The sequence below is a fragment of the Apodemus sylvaticus genome, chromosome 9 (genome assembly GCF_947179515.1).
Source record: "Apodemus sylvaticus chromosome 9, mApoSyl1.1, whole genome shotgun sequence".
NCBI classification, from domain to species: domain Eukaryota; kingdom Metazoa; phylum Chordata; class Mammalia; order Rodentia; family Muridae; genus Apodemus; species Apodemus sylvaticus.
The window spans coordinates 15,220,771-15,236,939 of record NC_067480.1 but is presented as its reverse complement, the minus strand read 5'-3'; the positions used below and the strand labels follow the sequence as shown (position 1 = coordinate 15,236,939).

The 16,169-nt window shown below is 43.0% G+C and overlaps 1 protein-coding gene across 1 annotated transcript in view; it reads right to left on the bottom strand.

The window, feature by feature from the left end:
• Nucleotides 1-16,169, bottom strand: part of LOC127692773 (uncharacterized) — a 124,492-nt gene that overhangs the window by 54,799 nt on the left and 53,524 nt on the right. The window contains exons 6-7 of the mRNA XM_052193370.1: nucleotides 14,265-14,375; nucleotides 524-702 (exon numbers count right to left, since the gene is read on the bottom strand). Of these exons, the coding sequence (XP_052049330.1) occupies nucleotides 524-702; nucleotides 14,265-14,375 (290 nt within the window). The remainder of the gene's footprint in view (nucleotides 1-523; nucleotides 703-14,264; nucleotides 14,376-16,169) is intronic.

Genomic DNA, 16,169 nt, shown 5'->3' with positions numbered 1-16,169 from the left:
CCTTATAGAAGGATTGGGGCGATTTCCTGGGGATCCCAGCCACTAATGTTAGCGTTAGACATTAGTGTTCTCATGGGATCTGGAAAGCAGATTAGGTATTCCAGGTGACTTGCCCAGCTCTCTGCCTTCAAAGCCTCAACAGCACACGGAGTTCTGCCAGACATGGTAGACTATCTGCACTGTGGTCTGAAGATCTACATTTTAATCATCTACATCTATTTACCAATGCTACTAAAAACATATTTTTGTTCTTATTTTCTTTGTAGTGATAAGGAAATCTTCATGCAGGATCAAAACCGAAATGAACGGGAAGAAAGAGATGCCATGATTTATGTAGCAGGAGAGAGCATAAATCACACTTCTCCGACTTTTGAAAGAAGAACAATTCCTGGACAGTCAAATGTGGAAAGAACTGTTTCCAGAGGCCTGCAATACAGTGTCCTGAAGGGTAACTCTTGGACACCGGAGAGTCCAGGGAGGTTTTCCTTCCTAATGCTTTCATTCTTACCCACACCAACTTTACCTTTCTGTGTTTGTAATAGAGGAGAAAGCCCTCATGCTTCAACACAAACCACCTCTTCCTCCAGCCCTTCACAAAGCCCGAGTGAGTCCTCTTGTGCAGGTAACCACGGCAGGTGGGCCACGGGGTGTTGGGACAGCGGCTGATGTCGGATCCCACCACCATAGTCAAGATGTCTGGACCTACAGGCATGAATTTGGGAGAGTTCAGTGACTTGACATTTTATATATAATCTTCTGGAGGGTGCAGTGACTATGCAGAAGTCATGGTTGGAAAGACAGCCCTGGCTTTAAAAACAGAAAGAGAATCCTACCATTAGATTAAGGCAGGTCTCTTAGACATGAAAACCTGTGTGTTTACTAGGAAAATAAGAACTGACCAGTTACCTCTCTGTGAACTCATGTCAGCGGTGGAACCTATCTGGGACCCAGGTTTCCTGAACTGTATAAAACTCCTTCATCATAACCACAATGGTTCTTACAACAGAGTCAAGTCTGTGTGACGTCACTAGTTACTGAATCAAGCCAATTCCTCACAAATCTTGATTTAGTTCCTAAGAAGCATGTGGAGGTACACTTCACTCTCCCATCTCACTTTTATCAGCAACCATTAGCCTCTGTGAGGTAAGTCACTACTTAAATCTTTTGCTGACACAGTCCCTCATCAAAACCCCTGACTTGAGAAATAGGGGGTGTGGGAGGTCCTAGGTGCTGACCCTTTTCTTTGTCCAGGTTAAGTCAGGACTTTACACGAGCTTCCAGTCACTGTCTTTCTTGGGAATGTCTCCTTTGCTGGCCTCCCATGACACAGGCCTGCTGTAGAGCGCACAGCTTGTGGAGAGCGTCTCCGGCCCTGCTAATCCGAGGTCGCTGCCTACCCACTGTGTTTTGTGGCTGTCAGCATGGACTCCACACACCTACCTTTTGATGCCTTGAGACAGCTCTCTGAATGCCATGCAGACAGACAGCAACCCTGACACGCTTTGAAGACTGCAAATGGGGTATGACTTCATTTACAATTCCTGTGAGAGAGAGGCCACGTCCCGAAAGGAGGACATTTGGCCTTGGCAGCGCTGACTTCATCGTGATGTCTGACATTGAGATTACCGATCTGTTTAGAACTGTCTATGGAAATGGGGGTCAGCAAGGAGACTCATCCTCTATAACTGACAAGCTCCAACCCAGGGGATCATTCCTGGCTGAGCCACATGGCCCTGAAAATAAAGATTTGTCCCAGAAAGGCTGACACGGTCTTAACTTTGGCAGCACGCAAAGTACCTTGGTAATTAAATAACTCTCAGTATGTCAAGATAATTCTTCATTGCCATGTAAATACATTTTAATTTATTGAACTGCCCTTAAGCTCCTGTCAAAAACACATCCAGAAAAATTAGAAGAAACGCTCTGGATTGACCGGCAACCCACAAATGTCTTTGTCTTCGGACTACAGTCCCCAAAGAACTGCACTCCTGGACTAATGTGCGCAGTTGACACATCTGCCAATTTATTTATGGACTGCAGCAGTGGGCTGCCCCTCAGGTCATTTTCCTCTTGCTTACACAGACTGCATGCTAGTTTCTCTGATACTGATCAGAGTAAGCTTGGGCTCCAGCCTGGTCATAAACATAACTTGGTGCACCATGAAAAATTCTCTCTGGGGCGAGCATGCAGCAGTCTCTGCTGCCGCATGGTTTCATCATGTTAGAGGAACGTGGCTCATACCCAGAGTGAGGACAGCGCCTGCTGCACCGGGAGTTGCTGGGCTCCAAACAGCTGTCGGGAGACGGTGGTTTTATACTCTTCACCACATGCTACTCTGGGCCCAGAGGACTCAGCCTTGACATTCACAGAAGACCTTGAATGGGAACTTTAGGCTTTTGATAACGCGTTTTACATAATATCTGTAGCCATTCCACTTTATGCATTAAGGGAACTAAAAAATTCAAGGGCCAACCTTTAGAACCTCCCGTGGTTATTCACTTACTTAGCCTAAAATTAGGAAATGTCTTGATTTGATACTTAACCAACTAACAAACACCAGGCAGTGGTTTGTTAAATTCTGTGCCTTCATTCAGCACGAGCCTTGGCATTCTGTGTTTGCTGTAAGTTCTCAGATGATGTTCCGATACTATTTCAGCTGCAAGTCTCCAGATAGCCCTGCTCCCAGGAGGCCCTGCTTCTTGGCCTTTGCCACGGACTACAGTATTTCTTCCTTTCTTTGACTATAGTTTAGTTTCCTTTGTTTAGTTTCCTTTGACCAAATTTATTTTTAACCCTAACATATCTCCTTAAAAAATAGAATAAAGAAAACAAAACAATTAGTTCCTTCCCTCCACATTACATTTGCTCATCAGTCTCCTGACCCTGGGCATGGAAGTATGTCGCCATTGCCTTTATTTATCGGCCACCATGCTGGCTTTGAGTAGTACATGGGGTGAAGAAAACAGATAGATGATTGTCTACAGCCTTCCCTGAAAGAGTCAGGAAAATCGTCAGTTTCATAAGATGAAGGAGTTTTAAAACCCCCCTCTTTACCCACCCCAGCTCTTTAGTGACAGAATCATTCAAAACAAAAGCTCCCCAGAAATCTCTTCTTTCTTCACATGTTGGCCCATGTTTGGAAGGATAGTATTCGGTGAGGTTATTGACAGCTACGGGGAACAGAAAAATAATTTCCTTTTCTAATTCACACTCTCTCCTTGGCTCACTGTCTTATTATGCCACCAATCTTAAACTGTGTCAGAGTCGCACCTCCGCTGTCAGACAAACTCTACCACCCTTGCAAGCGACAAGGAGAAATGTGCAAGACATGTTCTGTCCCTGAGGGCGTGCGTCAGGGGCTGCAGCTGAGAACCTGGCCTCCAGGGGAACTTGTGTGTTTGATTTTCCTAAAGCCGGCACTTAGTGAAGAAAAGTCCCCAGAGAGCAAACATGTGCTTGTTTGTTGAGTTTCAGTGGGTCACTTTACTATCTATATTGATGATTAAATACTATTCTGTGTGTATGTTGGTGATTAAATCTCTGAGTTTTCCAGCTATCAGCCCAGTACAGAGCCAAAACCATTGTGTGAGGGCAACCTAGTTCAATAAAGACTCAGTGGAGTGTGGGACTTAATCCTAGCACCTATGGCTGAGGGTCAAGAGGATGCCAAACTGAAGGCTGCCCTGGCCTGTTAAAACGAGAAATTGTCTCTAAAAGCAGGCAAGCATACACAGCCCCAAAGAGTGACATAACGTGTTGCCATTTTCCTTGTGATGTTGAGTGCCTTTCAAAACTCAGTTTTGGCTTCCTTATCATCAGAATAAAAGTAGCTTGCACAGATGTGCACACTCGAGTCCCTGTCATTCCGGTTGATTAGGACTGTCCTATAGAACTCCCGTTCAATCATTGCCTGTCTGCCTTGTATTGCAGAACAAGGTTCTAGCCACAGTCATGCGCCGTAGGTTCCATCCACGGGGCATCGCTTGTTGCTGTTAGATCAAGGGCACCGCGCCGGTCGTAACGCCTCGAGTGCGCCCGTCGGAATGCTTCGGTCATGCCCGAGGATTGTCTTTGGAGTTCTGACTTCCTTGTTTTGCTTTTATTCTTTCTTCAAGTGTAGCAATTTATTTTTTGTCTTTCATGCTAGGTTTCACAAAATGGGCTTGATATAGGCAGGAATGTCACCGAACTATCCTGTGTGTCTGTTTTCTTATTTTGCATATGTCATGTCGTTTTTCTGTATGCCTGCCTGCCTCTCTCTTTCTACCCCCCCCCCCCCATTTTGTTTATTCTTGTCCTTTCTTTATTTTCCAACTTGAAACCATCTTTAAAAACAATTCTACCCTTGATGCTTCAAAGTGAATAGAAATGCAGAGCCTGCGTGCGTTCCAACGTAGGTTTACACATTCCCCTGGTGGTGGTCACCCAGGCTGACTCTAATTCCTTTCCACCACATAAAATACAAATGCCCTTGGATTTGTCCCGTAGGTAGTTTTGGGGTTTATCTGTCCTGAAATACAACTGCTAGAACCTAAGATTTATTAGGCACTTCACTAGGAAGCACAGATTGTTCTCTAAACTTCCATATCCCAGTAAGTGCACAAAGATTCTCATTTTCTTACCATTATGCCCCTGTCAAAGCTGGCTATTATGTGACACTTTAAAATAATATGGAAACTAAAACATCATCCTGTTGACAATTTACACTGTTTGATTATTGGCAGAGCTGGTCCATAGTTTCTTTTACTGACACCGATTTTAACTTCGAAATTGAGATCTGATACAACTGAAGTCTCACCTCTGTATGTAGAATAACATATATCTTTGTAAAATTTTTCATGAATAGTTGATTATCTTTTGAGATTTCTAGTCCTTTGCCAATCACTAATCTATTCTATGTTCTTACAAAACAACCACATTCTTATACGTTACTATGGGTTTAGAATATACCTTCATATATTCTATACTTCATATATGCTACAAAAGCTTCTTTTGCCATCTTGTATTTAAAAATAATGTAGCCTTTAAAGACATTTGCTTTTCTGTGTGTTTTTAGGGAAGTTTTCTAGACCACCCATCCATTTTAATTAAATTTTTGTGATATTAGAAATTTTAGAGTGATTTTTTGGGGGGAGAATTAAGATTTTTCCATTTTTTTAACTTATAAATGCATAAAAATCATGTTTCTTTCCAGGCATTTAGTCTCACCTGTCATACAGGTTTGAACATAAAGCCTGAACACAGTATTCTACACTGAGCTATATATCTATCCTAGAACCTGTATGGACCTTGAATCCTATTTTTCCATAAAGTTCTTCATTCTTTGATAGATTAATTCTAAACACTTCAAATTTTTGTTGCTATTGCTAGACATGTGAAATTTACCCTTTCTTTTTTTTCCTGTTGTTAATATAGGTATATACTAATACTTTTTTAAAAGTTATGTTATTTTTGAGATTATAAATACATTGTTCCCCCCTTCCCTTTCATCTCTCCAACCTCTCCCAAATACCCCTCTTTATGCTTTTTTTAAGGTCATGGCTTCATTTTTCATTAATTATTGCTGCATGAATATTCACAGAACTTTCCCAGTCTCCGTGTGTATGTTTTTAGGGTGTCTATAGATTACCAACTTGTATAGGAGATCTTAGTTTGATGAGTCCTTCTCTTTTGGTTGTAAGTTTTAGTCAGCTGTAGTCACAAACTCTTCAGTAAGAATGATTCTGTTTCTTCTCAGAATGTATACCACTGTTTCTCTTTCTTGTATTATAGTGACTTGGCCAGGACTTTTGCCATTATGATAGGCAGGTCTGTTACAAGTAGTACTGCTCTTGTTGATTGCAAAAGAAATAATTCCAAGGTTTCTCTGTTAACTGTTTTTGTTCATATACATGTGCCTTTCTGTTTTAATTGTCTTGGATTCTGGTTATATTATGGTTTAGAACTTAAATGTTCTAAATGTTTTGAAATCTTATATATTCAAAGATTGGTTGTCACCCTCTGGCACTGTTGGGAGGTGGACACCTGTAGGTCTCAATGCAAGGAAGTTAGTTCACTGATGGTGGCTCTTACTGGGTACTGCAGGCCTTCCCCCCTCCCCCACCTTTTGTGTTGCCTAGAGGCTCTGAGAAGGTGAGCAACATCTTTTAGTCCATGTTACTGACACAACAGATACCTCCACAATTCAAAGCATCAAGATCCAATAACCATGGACTGAAACCATGTGTTGCAATAACGTCTCCTTCTTGTAGGCTTGCTATCTAAAATATTTTCTCATAGCAATCAAAAGATACATAGTTAGGTAGCTTTTATTAGATGTGAAAGAAAATTGCTGTTTTTCTACAACTGGAATATCAAAATTATACAATTGCATTGATCTTTTTAAGGAATTCTTTGGCTCAATATGCGACTGATGGAATTAATAGGGTCTTTAAAACAATTTCTTTACACCTATTTTCTATACTTAAGATGAAGCTATTCTGCTTTATATTTCTTCCTGGCAATGTGTTTTATCTGAGATTACTTTAGATAGTCTCTCCAAAGTCATGAATGCCAACAACTCTTTGACACGCACTTAAACTGAATACCCTTTTACCTGAATATTGCTTTTAAGTTTCTTTAATATTTTGAGAATATTACTCTGTAGTACTCTGGACTATGCTGTTGTTAAAAACTCTGATTGCATTTTTGGTCCTTTAGAGGTGATGCACTGTTTCCTCCTGGATAGTTACATCACTTTCTCTTTCTCTTTAATGTTCTTAATGCCTGCCTAAGTATTTTTATACCCATATATTTGATAATATGTCAGCATTTTATGAATTCTCTTTATTTCATTAATCATGAAAAGATTTTGCTTTGTTTGTTATTAATTTTTTTTCATGGGCTAGGGAGATAGCTTGGTTGGTAACATGTTTTCTGAAGCATAAGGACCCAAGTTCATCTTTAGAAGCTGCACATTAAGATTCTCACGTTCTACAGACTGAGCTAGCAGGGCAATCAGAAACTTGGATTTAAAAGTCGTTCACCGGGTCTTGGGCTTAAGATCCAGCACTGGAGAAAGAAGGACCAGCAAACATTTCGGGCTCACTGGGCAGTCAACCTTGTGGGTCAGTGATTTTCATGCCACTAAGAGAGCCTGCCTCATAAAAAAAAGGCAAAAGCACCCTCGGAATGACACCTAAAGTTGATCTCTGGCTGCCACATGCATAAGCATGTATCCACATAGATGTGCATCCCACCAGAAAATACATGTATGTATATGTATGTGTGCACATGCACACACACACACAGACACATACACACACACACACACACCAAATTTTCCTTTCCATATATTTAATTTTCCTCTCTCAGACATTCTTGATTAAGATAGGTTTTGTTATTCTTCTGGTTTTGTCCTTTGTATTTATTTAACTGTTTTTATATCTGTCTGACTGTTTTTCTTCTTTCCCTCCCTCCCTCCTTCCCTCCCTCCCTCCATCCCTCTCTCCCTCCATCCCTCTCTTCCTCCCTCCCTCCTTCCCTCCCCTCCCTCCTCACTTTCTCCTTGACGCTTTCTCTGAGCATTTACACACTAGTTTGAACTACCTGATATATTTTCATTGTATTTATTTTATGTATGTATTTATTCTGCTCACATCACATACTGCTTTTTTTCAGCATTTGTCTTCTTTATACTTAGCACTGACAACAGGCTCTTCTTTATAACCGCTTTTCTGTTTCATATCCTATAAATGTCCTCCTTGACCAATTCAATGATGTTTATTGATTTTATTTTACATTTTCCATGCCTGTTCTCTTAGACGTAGTTGTTCCACCTTGCTTATGGCAGATTGTCCATATGTTGACACCCTTTCCCTGCACCGTTTCTCAGATTCTTTATTATTAATTATTATTATTATTATTATTATTATTACCAGATAACACCTATTGTTTTGGGATTATTAACAATATTTTGGAAAATATGCACCAGAGCAAGTTTAAACCTACAGTCAGCCCTCTCTGGTGCCCTTGCTCCAGCCCAGGTGAGTGGGAGGGCATTTTCAGGGCATTGGACCTCTTGGACTGCTATCCTGGTCCAGCTGCTCTATTTGTCTTGTTGGCCTTCAGGGCAGGTGACCAAGAATCTCAGGAAGTCTCTTGATTATTGTACCAGAGATTTCACTGTTTCTGAATTAAAAGCCTCGCCATAGTCAGTTAACTGGAGGTTGTCCGTGATTAAGGGCTGATCTCTGCCTGCATCCAGGTTGCTGCATCTCGTTGGGGGTTCATAATAGTGCTGCCAGTTTTGTAGTATCCAATGGTCCTGAGAAGAATAAGGCTTGCCAGGAATGCAGGAATACCAAAATAAATAATAAATGCTCCCTCCAGCCACCGAAAACCCAAACTGCCACCTCAGTTTCTCCTGTCAGGCTAGCCTAGGGCCTACTAGCTCCACCTCTTCAGACCCCTCCCCTCCTTCTGTGCCAGCTGCAGGTCGCTCCAATCACCCTGCGTTGGCGCTAACCTTCACCCCTCCTATCACAAATTCTAGGGCCACAACCAGACACCCAAATCCTTCTTCTCCTCCAGGAACACCTGACCAGCCATCAGTCCTTCCTCTTAGGGAAGTGGCTGGTGTTGATGGTCTAGTCAGGGTACATGTTCCTTTTTCTCTGAGTGAACTTTCTCAAATAGAAAGCAGACTGGGTCTCTATACTTCTAACTCTTCCAACTTTATTATGGAGTTCCAGTACATCACTTAATCTTACAGCTTGACTTCCCATGATGTTCATATGATTCTTACTAATAATTTACTTCCTGATGAACACAGGAGAGTTTGGGAAGAGGCAAAAACACACACAGACAAAATTCACCAAACAGATGGAACATATCCATTCGGATCTGAGGTACTACCTGACCAGGATCCCTGATGAAATTACAATTCCACAGGTGGTATCTTAGCCAGAGACAGGTTTATTACATGCCTTCTGGCTGGCCTAAGAAATGTACCCTTAAATCCAGTAAAGTTTGAAAAACTCCAAGAGGTTGTCCAGGACAAACAGCAGAACTCATCTCAATTTTTAGAAAGCCTCACAAAGGCTTTATGGCAATACACTAATCTGGAGCCTGAAAACCCAGAAGGGAAGCAACTTCTGTGACCTACTTTATTTTTCCCCAGAGCTTCCCAGACATAAAAGCTAAACTTAGGCGTTTGGAGAGAGGACCCCTAACTCCACAGGCAGAAGTCTTGGTGCTGGCCTTCAAGGTGTACCATGAGAGAGATGAGAAAGCCCCCAAACAAAATACCACATGCTGGCAAAGGCTGTTTGTCCAGCTCCAGCTCCTACCCGGGCCCCTGGTCTTCTAAGGCTCAGGAACCACCAGCTTCCTGCTATAGATGTGTTCAACAAGGCCACTGGGAGAGGGCTTGCCCTACCTCAGGCAAGCCAAGAGGACTGTGCCCTAGGTACCATCAGGAGGGACATTGGGCTGTCAATTGCCTTTGAGTCACACAGAACAGAGGGACATCACCCCCAGGTAACCCTCCAGCTGACCTCCTAGGCTTGGCTATAGATGACTGAAGGGGCCAGAGCTCCCTTGACCCAATCAATCCGATCACTAGCAAGGAGCCTTGGGTAGCTATCATGGTATGTGGGTGGGCCATCTCCTTCCTCTTGGACACTGGGGCCACTTACTCAGTCCTGATATGGTTTTGGGGACCCACTTCACCTTCGAGTTGTATCATTGGGGTTGGAGGACAGCCTTATCTTCCTCAGATCCACCACTTAGTTGCATTTTTAGGGGTGTACATCTCACTCCTTCCTTTTTGGGTGCCTCCATGTCCTGTCCTCTCTTGGGAAGGGATCTTTTAGCTAGATTGGCAGCCTCTATTTCCTTTGTTTCCTCCATTTGCCTAAACCTAAGCTCTAGCAGTTCCTTTGCTCCTTCTTCTAGTCAGTCAACCTATCAACACTAACATGTTGCTTCCTTTACCAGATTCTCAGGTGGACCCCCGAGTTTGGGAAGTCCAAAACCCCTCTGTTGCTAAACTTTGTTCTCCTGTTGTTATCTAGTTACTGGACTCTACTAGGTACATAATCCAAGCTCAATACCCTCTGTCTCTCCAGAGCCTCAGGGGACTTAAGCCTATCATTTCTGACCTTTTAAGGAAAAAAAAAAACTCCTTCACCCCCCCCTTCCCCCTTTAACACTCTTAAACTAACAGTTAAGAAACCTAATGCAACCTATCGACTGGTTCAAGACTTCAGATGCATTAATTCTGCAGTGGTGCCTCAGAATCCTGTTGTTCCTCATACTTACATCTCCCTGGCCTGACTCATCCTTTTCCCTCTATGTAACTGAAAAGGATGGATTTGCCCTTGGAGTCTTAGGTCACCAACTGGGACCTTCTTTTGCACTTATATCATACTTGTCAAAAAAACCTAGATTTAACAATCCAGAGATGGGCACCTTGTGTTTGTACCTTAGCAGCCACTGAACTCCTTATGAGTCAAAAATACTAAGCTTATATAACTGTGCTCGCTTCTCATAACCTGTCATAGCTCCTGACTTACAAAGGCTTGCAGACTCTACCTCCCTCCAGGCTTTTCCTCTTCAGGTAGCTCTAATAGAAGACGCCACACTCACCTTCCAACAATGCCTGCCTTTTAATATTTCCAATCTTCTTCTTCTACCTAATACTAACCACTCCCTGTCTCACTCCTGTACTGAAACTTTAGAGGAACTATTACCTCATCCCTCACACACACACACAGGAGGGTCATTGCCTCAGGCCATCTATACCTGGCATACGGATGGCAGCTCCTTTTCCCATGAAGGGGTCAGAAGAGCTGGCTATGCTATAGTGTCAGACTCAGAGGTGGTAGAGGCACAGTTCATTTCTACTTATACCACCAATCAACAGGCTGAACTAATAGCCCTTACCCATGCCTTTCAACTGGCCCAGGAAAATCCCTTAACATCTACACAGATTCCAAATATGCTTTCCATATCTTCCTGTCCCACGCTGCTATCTGGAAGGATCACAGGTTACTTACCACAAAAGGAGGATCAGTAACTAATGCAAACCACATTCTGATCATGCTAACAGCCCCCCATCTCCCCACAGCCATTGGGGTTGTCCACTGCAGATCTCACCAGATGGATGACTTTCTTGTCTCCAAGGGAAACAACCAAGTTGATGAGGCAGCTAGAGCTGTGGCCCTTAGGGGCCTGGACTCATCTCACCCTCCCCAGGACATCCTTACACTGCAACCCACAGCCCCACCTTCTCCCCCTGACACTCGCCAAACTCTGTCCTATCTTTACCAACTCTTTCATTCTAACAGCCAAGTGTTGTCTTCTTTTGTCAAAACCTACCTATAGCCTACTCCTGAGGACTTCAGTTTCTTAAAATCTATCACTGCTTCTTGCAAAATCTGTCAGATGTCAGACTTTAACTGGAGGTATCATAGCACCCATTTTCCTACCCATCAGGCTAGAGGAACTTCCTGGAACTGACTGGCAACTTGACTTTATCCACATGCCTACTGTCAGGCATGCCAAGTACCTCCTGGTCTTGGTAGATACCTTCTCAGGGTGGGTGGAGGCATTTCCCACAACTAACAAAAGGGCTCAGGGAGTCTCTGATCTCCTCCTCCGAAAGATCATGCCTCGGTTTGGTGTCCCAGGCTCCCTCCGGTCAGACAATGGTCCTGAATTTACTTTCCAGATTTCTCAAATTCTATTTACAGCCCTAGACATCCCCTGGCATTTTCACATTTTCTACCACTCTCAATCTTCAGGTAAGGCAGAAAGAACTAAGCACTCTTAAAAAAACCATTCTTGCTTAACTGTCACAGGAACTTCAACCTTGACTGGGTAAAACTCTTAAGTCTGGTTCTTTTCAGGCTATGGCTCTCCCCAAGAGACCTCTCCTCATCTCATCCTTTGAACTCATGTATGGAGTCTGGTCCTAACTCCCAGTCTTTCACCTAAATGCTCTCCCCTCCCAGACCATCTACTCACCCCATTGCTTTGCCACCTCTGTTCTCTCCTATGGAACTATGCTGACCACCATCTACCACCGCCACACATTGTCCCCTGTCCACTGCCTGTCAACATTGGAGACCAAGTCCTTCTATCCCCTCCAGATCATCAGCCCTTACCCCTGTCTCCCAAATGGCAGGGCCCTTTTAAGGTGATTCTCGTGACCCCTACAGCTGCTAAACTTAAGGGACTCTATCATTGGGTCCACCTGTCTCACCTCAAACCTTTCATCCCTTCACCTAAAAATGACTCTTCTCCATACATGTCAGCCCTAACAGGACCGTGCTCTGTTAAGCTCCAGAGGACATCGAGACCACCAACCTGTCCCCAATCCCAGAAAATGAGACTCCACTCTGGCAGCTGAGCTCAACCTCACTGGATTAGACATGGGTTTCTCCTCTTCTCCCTGCTGCTCATTTCCATCCAGGGTACTTTTACATCTGGAAATTTGAGGTTCAAGAAACCCCCACAGATAGCAAACAGTCTTTCCAAATAGGTTCAGGAAACTGCTCCATAGCCAGATGCCAGGAACCTATCCAAATCATCCCTGTATCTGTTCTCCCATCTAAATATTATGATCTCTATACTTGCTTTCTCTTTGACCAGACAAAAGATTATTGTAGAAAATGGCCAGACTGATATGGGGGCTGCCCATATTGGTCTTGTCAGATACATATGCTAGGATCACAGACCAATCATTTCTTTTATCAACATTGCAAGACACTCTTCTACATACAAGGCCCATGGGATTGTATGGTGGGAGACAGGAGTTGTTGGTAAACGCTACTGTAAAAAAATCAGCCCAGGTCCCCAGTAAGTACTATTCATAGTCAGAGAAAATACATCTCAATTGCTCAACCTCTAGATATTAGAAAAGTAGAAGTAATCAAACACTCCTCCGAGGTCCTTATCTCTTTTGACCCTTCATAAATGGCACTAACTTGTCATGTCCCCTCTTCCTTCAGACCTTGACCTCGGGGTACCAACTCCTTAATGTCACCAGGCCTGGCTACTTTAAAAATTGATGGTTATGAGTACCCCCTGGAATTGACTCACAATTGTCACAGCCTCTCTGTGGACACTTCCAAGTAACCTTACCTTTTGTCAGATGCCCTGACTCTGATGTTGCCATGACTCCATACCTTACCTCTATCCCTCTCTTTGACATAGCGAACTGTTTTAAGACCTCTGGGACACGTTCTGTAGGAATGCTAAGTCTCCTAGACTGCAATAGAATCATAACCCTTGATATATCATCTCTGCCACAATGACCTGCAGTCCAGAACACGGCAATTCTTTTTGGCGCTCAGGTATATCATCGCCTACCCGCCAGCTGGTCAGGAGTTTGCACGTTGGCGCTCCTTTTCCCTGAACTGGGAATAATCCAGGGACAGGAGCCCTGCCAATCCCTCATTCTCCTTTCACCATTGACTTCTTCCTCCCTTCCTCCCTTCTCTTTATAATAATAAGAGAGGTATGTCGGTATCAGGACCTCCGAACCTGTGACATCATATAGGTGACAGCCGCCATGTTCCCAGAATCTACTTGGCTCACCTCCCACCTTTACCTGTGGCTATGTCACCATCTATATATAAAAGGAAGGCCCCTCTGATCTCTCTCTTCCCCCCTCTCTTTCCACATCTACCTTGCACTTTCCTCTGTCAATAAACCTCATGTGGAACTGTTTTTCTTGGTGTGGTCTTTCTGGAACTGTGAGACATCACAATACCAACTGTGTTAGAACAGCTTGACACACAGGCCTCAGGTGGTCCTAAGAGAATATCTAAAAGCTTCAGAACTGGGATAAGTATGCCTGCCTGCCTGTCTGTCTGTCTGTCTGTCTTCCCCCATCCCAAACAGAGACACACACACACACAAACACACATGCCATACTAAAATCCTAAGATTTCGTTTACCTCCACAAACTTTCCATTTCGCAAACAAAGGGAAAGATGAGGGAAAGAGCACACATAGAAGGAAATGAAATGAAACTGTAAATGAACTCTCATCATGGTGATACAGTTTAGGAAGCAGTGTATTTTGCTTAGTGATATTTTGCCGTTTCACCTTGTGGGCGGTGATGCCTGGTGTAGACGTGAGATTTAATTGCTAGGTGACAACGTCATGCTGATAATGACTCCTTTCTAGCCACCACCTTCCTGCCTCTGAACTGCCTGTGTATTCTGCTCTCAGCATTTCCAGTGAGCTCTGCGGGCAGCAACTGGCCCACCTACCTTTCTTTGCAAGGTGCACGGCTTCCGCATGCTCAACACTGGTGACCTCAGTGCCGTTGACAGACAGCACCACGTCTCCAATCTGGAGTCCAGCTTCCTCAGCAGCGCTGTCTGCAAGTAGACAGGTGACAACAGTGTCCTTAACAGAGGGTCCCACATTGAGTGTCCCGATGTTTGTACTTAAAAAAAAAAAAGACTTTTTCTATAGGGCCTTTCCTTCCAACCCTTCTGATGTTAGACAACTGCTTATGTCATTAATAGGAAAGAAAGTGTTCTTTCTCTTCACTGTGGCCTCCTGTTCATTTCTAGGGCTTAAACATTCAGTGGGGCATTTGAGAGGCTCCTTTGCAATACAATAGCAATGTCGCTCTGAAACTCAATCTATTCATCTGCAAGGAGCTACGGCTTCTCATTCCCCATTGCTGGGAGGTCTCTTTGTAACCCTGAGAAAAATCACTTAACCTCAATATCTTCATCTCTAAGAAGGGGGCTGGGGGCAGAGCCTCTCTGCAGGATGGTTCTGGGAACAAATAATTGAAATACTTATGAAGTTGTGGCAAAAAGCAGATCTTGGGGTAGTTGGGGGCGGGGCTGAGAAAAGAAACAGAGTTGCTTTCACTTGAATTGTTTAGGCTCCTCTCTGAGTCTTTTCAGATAGGAAATTGAAAATAGCCTCAGGTTTAGGGGACTGAGCAAGAAGGCTGGAGGCTGTTTCCAGGGGGTACTTGGTTCTTTGGATTTCTCTCACCTTCACTTCTGCAGCAGACTTCCCTAATTCTACCGGTTAAAAGTTAATATACTATTTTAAGGTTAATTCGTTTTTTAAAAATATGGTCTCCTATAGATTTGACCAAAATTCTTACAGCAAGTAGTTTCATTCTGCTTTTTCTTTTTTTCTTTTTTTAATTGGATATTTTCTTTATTTACATTTCAAATGTTAGACCCTTTCCAGGTTTCCCCACCCTCTCCCCCTCCCCCTGCTTCTGTGAGGGTTCTCCCACTCACGACTTCATTCAAAACTCACTTCCCCTCTCTTTGACTGGCATGTGGAGTGTATCAGTGTTGTTCAGGGGCTCCCAGAGAAGCAAGAGCTATAGAAAGTTTTCAATATGGAGAATGTCACCAAAACCCTCAAAGACTAGTCATTTTAAATATTACCTTTCCATTTTAATTTTGTTATTATTTTTTTATACATGCAAGTGTTTTGCCTGCATGTATGTCTGTACACTAAGTGGATGTTTGGTGTCTGCAGAGACCAGAAGAGGGAACTACAACCCCTGGAACTGGAGATACAGATGGTTGTGACCACCATGGAGTGCTGGGAATCAAAGCAATATTGTCTGGAAGAACAGTCAGTGCTCTTAAACACTGAGCCATATCTCTAGAACCAAAGAATATTAATTTATGTTGCATTTTTTCGTTTGGTTCTTTGAGATAGGATTTCTCTGTGTAGCCCTGGCTGACGTGGAAACTCCTTTGTAGACCAAACTGGTCTCAAACTCACAGAGTTCTGCCTCTGGCATGCTGGGATGCTGGGATTGAGGCATGAATCACAATGCCTGACCAAGAAAGTTTTAAAATGAGACTCAGTTGCTGAGGGCAGCATAATTAATAAGCTATGGTTCATTCAATTCAGAAATTGAAGTAATCTTTGATAGTCCTACTCATTTATATACTATTCTGCTTGTAGTTTATTACATCTCATGGTACATAGTTGATTTATTTGAATTAATCACAATGAATACATGGCTCCATTGTCTTAAAGGGCTCAGAAAATTTGTTTATGGCATTGCAAAATATCAACATAGATCCAGTGAAAATTCTTATTATTTTCTATATTCCCTATAATGACAGCTATTGTCTTAAAGGTTAATGGTCATTCAACAAATAGATATTGAATGGATA